The sequence below is a fragment of the Barbus barbus genome (assembly GCF_936440315.1).
Source record: "Barbus barbus genome assembly, chromosome: 6".
Taxonomy (NCBI): domain Eukaryota; kingdom Metazoa; phylum Chordata; class Actinopteri; order Cypriniformes; family Cyprinidae; genus Barbus; species Barbus barbus.
Window position 1 is genome coordinate 21,426,154 of NC_136734.1, and position 9,601 is coordinate 21,435,754.

Below are 9,601 nucleotides of genomic sequence, written 5' to 3' on the forward strand. Positions count from 1 at the left end.
GGTATTCTGTCAGAGCCCACTCTGGAGCAGGGAAACGCGGAGGCGAGGAACTTCACAAACTTCAGAACTTTATTGATAACACTGGGATCACAGGAGACATGGAGATGACATGGAGTTGAGATGACGATAATACCGGACACAGGGGCAGGGAAACACAGGGCTTAAGAACAGAAGGAGAGAATCACAGAGGAAGAACAGAAACAGGTGCGGAGAAATTAAACAGGGCTAGGGACTAATTAACTACTGATGACAGGGAACGAGGTAAGGAACAGGAAGGCCAAATATAGACACGAGAGGAGGGGGAAACAAGACATAGGACTGACAATGTGTTCATTTTGAAACCCCCTTTTTTTGTCTCTTTGAACCCATTTAGTCCTTAGAATATCAGTTTCAAAATTCAAGCAATGGAACATGTTCAGGAAATCCATCGCCAAGTTTAATCTAAATCTTACTGAATTTTCCATTTTACAGCATAAGTTGTTGCTCAAAATTGTGAAATTTTTATTCATGGCCACACAAATGGACTTTAGTTGCTGAATACCACTAAATGTTGGGCTTTCTCTTTTATTTTCCTGAAACGCTGTCCAAGAAATTTGGGGTAGTTGGAATGTCTTTCATTTAGAAATATCACCAGAGAAGGATGACAAAAATCAGTCCTATAGTTCTATGTGACGGTATATATACAGTTTACGTCAAATTTGTTAAAATTTTTACGTTATTTGATATTCTTTATTGATGCCTTTCTGATGTTATGGATAACATTATGACAATCCTCTGGTTTCTGTTGTTGTATCATGTACTCAATGTTATATAGGCCCATTCACGTAACTATTTTTTCTGGATTAAAACATTTTTAATTCAAGTACATCTTTAATGCGAATCACATCACTAAGAGTAGTCATACATTTGTAGCCAACAACAGGGATCAAGTTGACTAATTGCTTATCTAAACTTTAAAAGATGCTAAGTATAACCCCCATCACAAATCGTACCAACATCACATTCATCTGGGCTGTTGTTTTGTCTACATGATTACAAGAGCTAAATTTGTGCAAAAGAACATACCTGGACTTCATCTTTGTATAGGTTTTCCTTGGCTTGCACCCCAAACAATCTGCCATCAAGACTTAGTCAAGGACAGAGATGTGGCAATAGAAACATCCCTCAGGTTAAAACCCATTTTTACGGATGTTTCAAGTGACAATCACTAAAATTCAAAGCATGAACATTAATTGAGGAACTCTTTTAAAACCCCAGCCCAATTTACCCACAGGAGCTTTAGTGAACAGGATTCACGTTATCAAACAGTTGGCCAATTTTACTCTTTACTTAGCTGTTAATATGTTTGGCAAGTCCTTTAAATCAGTGATACTGAGAAGGCCGTTTGTTTGGACTAGTTGTCACTTTAAAAAGGATGCCTGAGGCTGGTGATTGACTCATTCTAGATGGAATGAGAGAGCTTTGTGAAGGATGCTGCTCTGGAAGTGTCCGTTGGATTAAGAGCTATTATGGGAACATCTATTATGACACCTAAATCATCAGCTGCAAGGCGCAGCCAAATGCGCCATGAAACGGACCCGAGAAGACCTCGCTCCTCACACTCCATCTGTGCTACTTGTCACATGCTTTTCAGCGAGTGGAGACAAAGCTGCTAAGAGAGAGCAAGCTGAGGAGAAACAGAGGGATGTACATATGTAAGCACTCCATCTTTATATATGGCGCCCAACGTAAGGCGCATGAAAGGGTCTCATTGAGCTGCTCGCCTTGGGTGAGATGTTTTTGTTTCCATCAGACACACTTGGGGTCTTTCCATCACCCTCCCAAAAATGTAATTTGCCCATTGTTCTTTTTCATCACATTTATGGAAAGTGAGATGTTCTCCATGATATGAACGATCTATGTCAAATAAAGTCCCATTATGGGACCTGGCTTATTAAATTTAGTCTTTAGAATAAATCCCGGTTCATGAATCAGATATATAGTACAGAGATAACTTGGATGAAAGGGATGTGCGGGGTCTTTCTCCACTTGCTCTTACCTTGAGGTGAGTTCCTTCCATCTAATTAGAAGATAAAAGCTGCCACTTTCACAGCGCTCAGGGCATGCTCAGAGAAACTCGCAGACTGAGTGAAGCAGACAGAGAATGAATGGGGTTGAGTGCGCTCTCAGGTTGCCATGGACACCCGCCAGAGCGTTCGGGTTCGAGGTCTGTAAGCACTGAGACAGAGATGTGTATGAAGAATTGAAAACAAAATATATATTTTATGTGCTTTTTTTAATTAGACGTTGAAAGAATATGAAAATGCTTATTTTTATTCTTCATTATGAAAATAAATCAAATTAAATTACAATAGGAAGGTTAATAAAAAAGAGATAATGCATACAATAATGCAAACAACAGAGTATATAGTTTAATAAAAAGCAGGCCAAGTTAAAATAATAACAATGAACCTGCAGCTGGTATGTGCAGAATAGCATTTTCTGAGCTTGTGCCGAACCCAGCAAGGTTCTGTATAGAAATTTAAGCCAGTGAAGTAAAACTGTTCTTGAATACTTTTCCATGTATCCAAAGTAGTCTATTTTCAAGCATACTCAGATAACCCATTGTTTCCCCTTAGTAGATTGGAGAGCTGTTCATGCAGCAGCAGGGTGGTTGTCATCATAGAGGGTCTCCATGCAAGCTAGTGGCTGTGTCTGTGGCAACCAGAGTGGTAATAGGGGAAAAAATAAGCTGAGGCACCAGCCGTAATCCTTCGTTCAGAAGATCCAGATGGCTAACCTTTCAGTCAAAATATTGTTTTTGGAAAGAGGTGTGCAGACTTCTACCTCTCTCTCCCTCGCTCTGTCTAGAGCTCTAGCCTTCTCCAATCCCCCCATCCCCCAAATCCCTCCTCCTTTTTTCTTTGTACTTCATCAGACCTATTCATGCTAAAAGTTCATCAGAACTTTCTAGAAAGCACATATGATGTGCTTAGTGTGCTTACTGCGCACGCACATATGTGTGCGAGTGCATGCGGATGAATGGATGGATATGCATGTTAAACATGGGCTCCCCTCAGTCTCCAGGGTAGGACACACACAGAGCGACCTTGTGTTAAGGAGAGGTCTGACTCGAACCTGCCCACGCCACTCAGTACCGTTGATATAGAGACCACCAGTGGAATTTCCAACACAAAAACACAGTTGCTGAGAGTTAGCAGAGAAGTACCTAACATATGTTATGGCTTGTTTTGATTGGGATTTTCAAAATAATGAAAAAGCCTAAAGATTTTGATTAACCCAGAGAGCACAGAACAATTCCAGTTGGAAACTATTTTTAAAGAATGAAATATATTATAAGTTTACATTGTGGTAAATAAGTTAATACAACAAGGCAATACATTACATACAATGCAATACAATACAATACATAATTTGTTTTTTATGACTTAGTTTTTTTCTTTGTACCACAAAATAAGATATTTTGAATAATGTTGGTAACCAAACAGTTTTGTTTGGCCATTGACTTTGACTGTATATTGGGTGGACTTAACTACGATGTACTTATTTTAAAAAAATAAGTACCACGGAGTTATTGTGTTCATATTGTACTGCAAAACACTTTTGCTGCTATTGAGGTGGGATATGGGTAAAGTTAGGGACAGGTTTGGAAACGGAAAACATCAAAATATCTTCTTTTATGTTTCAGTGGGAAAGAAGTCATGCAGTTTTTGGAACGATATGAGGTTGATTAAATGATGACAACTTTTTTTGTGGAAAACAATCAATTTCAGTGAGATAAGAGTTTTGATGCTGAAATAATTATTTTTATTTTACATATTTTATAGACAATTTATTTTTAAAACAATTTTAAATATAGATTTTTAAATTTCATTATTTATTTATTTATTTAATTAAATTAAAAATATATATTCTGGCGCTATTTTGTTGCTCTGAAGTACTAACTGCTATAAAAACAAATGACAAAAAAATAAATCTGTCAGTAGATTCATCAAGATAATTACTGTTAATGTGCTGTCTACGACTAAACTAGAACTGAAATTGCACTGATGGCTGAAAGAAAACAAGGCATGCGGCCACAGGAAAGATGCCGTTTGGGCTTCCTGTCAGTCTTCTGTCACCTTTAAGATAACAAAACACAGTGTAAAGTACAGACATACTTCCCACACTAAAATATACACATAAAAAAAAATCTGACAAATCCTACACTTATTCCCTCTCTCTTTCTCCCTCTCACACACACACTTGGGTCCAGTCAGCATGCCTCATGGGGGAGCCGGGCTGGCTCCTGTGGTTGATGGTTGGGGCGTCTCTGTTGCTGTGCATTGCCACACTGGTCCTCTTTCCTCTAGAGCTGCACAGACAGCCAGACTCCTGCATGCTGCTGCTGCCGCTGGAACACGCAGCTTACGTCCAGCATTGAGCGCTTTAACAATGCGTTCCCTGGCCAGCAGAGACATTCCAGCTTCAAAATGAGTTTATTAAATGTAGGAAACAACTGTCTGTAAGTAATTTAGTGGAGATGAGAGAAACAGCAAAGAAGGAGAAAACGAGAAAGGTGTGCTGACTCAGAAATACAGTTTTCCAGGTTGTCGCTCTGGATGCTGAATGAGTCATGGTATTGTAACTAAGTTAAGATAAGTGGGGAGGGCCTATAATAAATGCAATTATAAACAAATTATTCTTTTGTTACTGAGTGCTCTGTACAGTAAGGGATAATTATGCTTTTGTCCCCCCTCCTCCCTTGTGACTGACCTCGGCTACATCCTGTTGCAGTGTTTTTACAGTAAGCAAACACTTTTACTGCTTTTGTCATATTTTTGTGTCCCATTCCAATGAAATCCCCAATAGCTATGTTATGATGAACTCATTCCTTTTTACCAAAACCCATTCCCATTAAAGGTCAAATATCCTCAGGATATTATAAACAGGGTCAATACAAATGATGTCACTAAGAGAATGGAATTCCGCGAGCCCCTGGGAATACACTTCTGAAGCGGTAAATGCTTGTCTTCCTTGTAGTTGCGCTATTCCAGGTTAAAATATCATTCATAATTGGATTGGTATAAATATTTCTTGAAAATACACATTGTGTCGCTGTCCGTATAATGTGTGTGGTGTGAATTTTAACCATACATAATGGTGATCAACTGCTTTTATTCAACACTCTCACAATGCTATCGATAGATAGATAGATAGATAGATAGATAGATAGATAGATAGATAGATAGATAGATAGATAGATAGATAGATAGATAGATAGATAGATAGATAGATAGATAGATAGATAGATAGATAGATAGATAGATGTTTACACATGTTCTTATGTAAGGCTTGTCCCATTTTGTTTGATCTTTTTGATGACAGTTGGGACAGCAGTTCTAGGAATGACAAAGGTCTCAGTGTCACTGATATCTCTCAAGTCTAAATTTACCTATGAGCCTGGAGAGATGGGAACAGGTGGAGATCAGGCACTGCCAAATACTTATGCCACAAATCTTGCAGGCCACTTTTTCATGGGGGTGTGTGTTTAGGGAACAAGTGTCTCATTTCTGTGTGTATGCATAACAACCTTTTCAGATCCAAGAGAGTTTGAGGGGCAACACAACCCACATCGGGTTTCTGTTCAAAGCCAGCTGGTCTGGCTTTATTAATGCAGGGCATTTCTTCTCTTTTCACTTTTAATTTTAATTTTTTTTTTTTTAATGACTTTGAAATTTTTTGTAACCGTTTGATTAACCTTGCCCACAGCTGGAGCTGCAGGGTGTGACTTCCTGGGGAAGCACAAGAATGGCACCGGTGAGTTTTTCCTTTCCAAGCTCTTCCCTTCTTCCTTCCCCTCATGTGATGAACCGAAAAAGTCTGTGGAAAAATTGAGAACTGCACAATGGCCAAGCATAGTAAGTTGTAGAGACAGATGTTTTATTTGTGAGGGGATTTCAGTTCAAACATTGTGAGCTGTGAAGTTTAGGGGGTCTGAAATGGCAAAACGGCTACTTACTAGTAATACACATAATGAATTGTACTAATTTGTGTAGGTAATCTACAACTGAAATGATCACATACACATGGGCTCTGTAATCCTAAAATTATTTGGTGCTTTTATTTTGTTCTAATTCCTCAACGTCAGACTAAATTATTACTCCTGTTTAGGGTAATTGAATCCAACGACTATTTGCTTGGTTTGAAATGAAGCATGGGGGAAACCTTTGAGCCTCAGCACAGTGTAGATTCTTCTCACTTCTGAGCTAGCTGCCACGACAGAATCAATATCAATTTGTATCACTCAGGCCTTAGTACAAGTTTGACATTGCTAGTTTAAATTTGAAGTAACGGGGGAATTGGTGAGTTTGTCTGGTTGAATGGTTTGAAAGGTTTGCACATGAGAACTCGGGGAATCTGTGGGGAGTGTTTAAAAAGAAAGAAAACTGAGAAATACTTTTCATAATTTTGAGACATTCAGAAAATGTAAAGAAAATTTTTATCACATACTGTATAATAAACAAATGCCTGTATTACAGTTTTTCTCGATTGGTTTGGCTCATTTCTTGAAACCGAGATGACATTCTCAAAATAACATGGACAAATCTCCAAACCACCTTGCAATTGTTCACAACAGAATGTCATTTTTCATTGGTTTTATCAAATTGCAAATGCTTTAGTACATGTCTCAAGTGACTCTGTGCTTTTTTTCAAATGATTATGTACAAGTAGCTACAGTTAGCACAATGAGCCCACATTTAGCACATTTTCCAAATAAATAGATCTTGCTGATCTAAACTGATTAGTTGATTTTTCAGTGAAATGGTTACTCTCTCCAAAACATATCAGCATGGTTTCATTGTGTAAGTCATCATATGCACAATTGTCTGTTCAACTGTCAAAATTAGTCAAAGATATAATACCATGAAAGAATTTCTTGGAACATTTGATAAATTTATGACAGTACTTGACAATCAATCAGGTCAAATTAGAACTAACGAAGGAGCAGTTTCCCACATCTCAGATGACTAATCAAACAGTTTGTTTAGTTACCTGACAGGTGTTGTCTATGATTATGACTGCTGCCAAAAGTATATAGACAGAGCTTGGCCCGGGGCCAGTTTCATTTGCAGTGTGAACATGGAAGCACCTCGCCAAGTACAACAGCAACTTCCTGCTCGAGGAAGAGGAGGAAGAAGAAGAGGAAGAGGAGGAGTGAGAATGCGTGGAGGAATAGGGGGAAGAGGCCGAGGAGCACGGAGGCACCATGATGTCCCAGATGAAATCCGGGCCACCCTTATTGACCACGTTATAAACCATCGCCTCACAATGGCAGAGGCAGGTCGCCGAGTGCAGCCTAATGTGCCTCGGTCTACAGTCTCCTCCATCATCCAAACCTTTCGCAGGGAAAACAGGTACAGAACTATTCTATTGAACTATTCAGTGTTGGTGTGTGTGTAGGCCTAGAGTACTGTAATATCTTCATGTGATGTTATATGATACTATAAAAATGACAAAGAAAAAAAAATGGAGAAAATACTGTGAATAGTATTCCAGTCACTGTGCAGTGCATCACACTTTTAGTACCATAAAACAGCAGTACAATTACATTGGTAACTCATTTTGTAACAAATTTACAGTGTTGACCTTTGACTTGTATGTCTAGGATTGGACGACAGCCTCAAGTGGGTGGCAGAAGAAAACTTCTAAATGAACAACAAGAACGAGAAATATGCAACATGGTCATTGCAAATAATGCCATCACACTGAGACAGATTCGTAATGCAATCCTTCTAGACAATGTAATGTTCCAAAATATAAACTCTATCAGCATCTCCACAATAGACCGGGTATTGAAGAAACATCAGATGACCATGAAACAGATTTACAGGGTACCATTTGAGAGAAACTCTGACAGAGTGAAAGAGCTGCGGTACCAGTATGTGCATGTAAGTCAACTACTGGTTGTCTATCATTGTAACACTATTACAGTAAGACATGGTTACCACTTTTTTTTGTTTTGCTTTATCCTTTTTACCTTCAGAATCCAGCTTTGTGTGACTAGAGCATTTTGCCTAGAAATTGTCTTCAGTTTTTCACTCCCTCTTTTTACAGTACTTTAGATCCTCCCTGCAGTATCTGTCTCTACTTGACTGATTAGATTTATTTTTATTCTATTGTAGAGAATAATGGCATTAGAAGGCAACGAAACCCCTCACATCCTAGTGTTCGTTGATGAAGCTGGCTTCAACCTGGCCAAAGGTCGAAGGCGTGGCCGTAACATCATTGGCCACCGAGCCACTGTGGATGTCCCAGGCCAGCGAGGAGCAAATATAACAATGTGTGCCGCTATATCAGAAAGAGGTGTGGCCACACACATTCCCAGTTTAGGGCCCTACAATACACAAAAGCTCCTAAATTTTTTGGACCACCTTTATACTGATCTGATCCCGGAAAATGAGAGAGGTGAAGAAGGACCTCAGCTACCACATTATGTCATTGTGTGGGATAATGTGAACTTCCACCGTGGCCCACGCATCAGAACCTGGTTCACCACCCATCCCCGGATGCTAATGGAGTTTCTTCCACCTTACTCTCCTTTCCTAAATCCAATTGAGGAGTTTTTTTCAGCTTGGAGGTGGAGGGTGTATGAGCATCAGGCTCAAGACCAGAGGGCCCTGCTGCATGCAATGGATGCTGCATGTGAGGACATCACAGGGGATCAATGTAGGGGATGGTTGAGACATTCACGCCGTTTCTTCCCTCGCTGCATCGCAAGAGAAAATATCCGTTGCGATGTGGATGAGAATTTATGGCCTAACAGAGAGCAGCGCGTCGATGGCCAGGAGGATGAGGATGGTGGCCAGGAAAGAGAGGGTGACAATGGCGACCACTGAAAATATTACTGTACTATAGTTCTGAAACTTTATTTACAGTATGGAAGGCTAGAGTTTTTTTGTGTTTTTTTTGTTTTTTGTTTGTGTTTATAACTGTTCACATTTACAGAATCCTGTATATGTTTTCTTTTCACAGTATGTTCTCTAATGTTAACATTTCTTTGTACGAATAAAAATGTTTACAGTTTCCTTGAGTATGAGTGGTTTATTGGAGGCTGATTTTACTGTAAAATCTTTTAGTTTTATTCATAGTGGTATTCTGTTGCTAGACCTGTGCCTCAGTGACAAAACGTCTAAGCATTTTGACTTGCAGTGCTTAAACAATGCCAAAGGTATAATGCATTTTGGGGGCATTGACTATTTATATGAGAATGATATTTAGTTTTGACACATGGATAAACTGTTTTGGGAGAGAGATGAGCTTTTGCAGGGGATCCATGGTGTTGTGCTAAACCATCCAGGTTATTTTGACAAAAGCACTAAATGAATGCACATGTGCCAAGGCAATTGAGAAGGATCTGTGCTATTTTGACTGTACTGACCTTTTATATGGGAAAGGAATCTGCTTTTGAAGCATGGAAGAAGAGTTTGGGGAAAGATATTTGATTTTGCTAGTGAGCTATAATGTTGAGCAGAACTGTAAGACTGTTTGGCCAAATGATCTTATGGTTTTGAGAATGTCATCTCGGTTTCAAGAAATGAGCCAAACCAATCGAGAAAAA

At 39.1% G+C, this 9,601-nt stretch overlaps 1 protein-coding gene across 1 annotated transcript; it reads left to right on the forward strand.

Moving 5' to 3' along the window:
• The first annotated feature begins 6,796 nt into the window (after window positions 1–6,796).
• On the forward strand, window positions 6,797–9,067 carry LOC306871580 (uncharacterized protein). The gene is made up of 3 exons (XM_079419635.1): window positions 6,797–7,397; window positions 7,649–7,931; window positions 8,166–9,067. The coding sequence occupies exons 1-3, from the start codon at window positions 7,123–7,125 to the stop codon at window positions 8,877–8,879; spliced, it is 1,272 nt and encodes a 423-aa protein (XP_079275761.1). The 5' UTR covers window positions 6,797–7,122; the 3' UTR covers window positions 8,880–9,067.
• Window positions 9,068–9,601: the final 534 nt, after the last annotated feature.

What these genes read in the sequence shown, in the direction of transcription:
- LOC306871580 (XM_079419635.1), top strand. Translation starts at nt 7,123, where the DNA reads ATGGAAGCACCTCGCCAAGTACAACAGCAACTTCCTGCTCGAGGAAGA. An exon ending in ACCTTTCGCAGGGAAAACAG is followed by an intron (nt 7,398 to 7,648) that starts GTACAGAACTAT and finishes TTGTATGTCTAG; the next exon opens with GATTGGACGACAGCCTCAAG. An exon ending in TGCGGTACCAGTATGTGCAT is followed by an intron (nt 7,932 to 8,165) that starts GTAAGTCAACTA and finishes ATTCTATTGTAG; the next exon opens with AGAATAATGGCATTAGAAGG.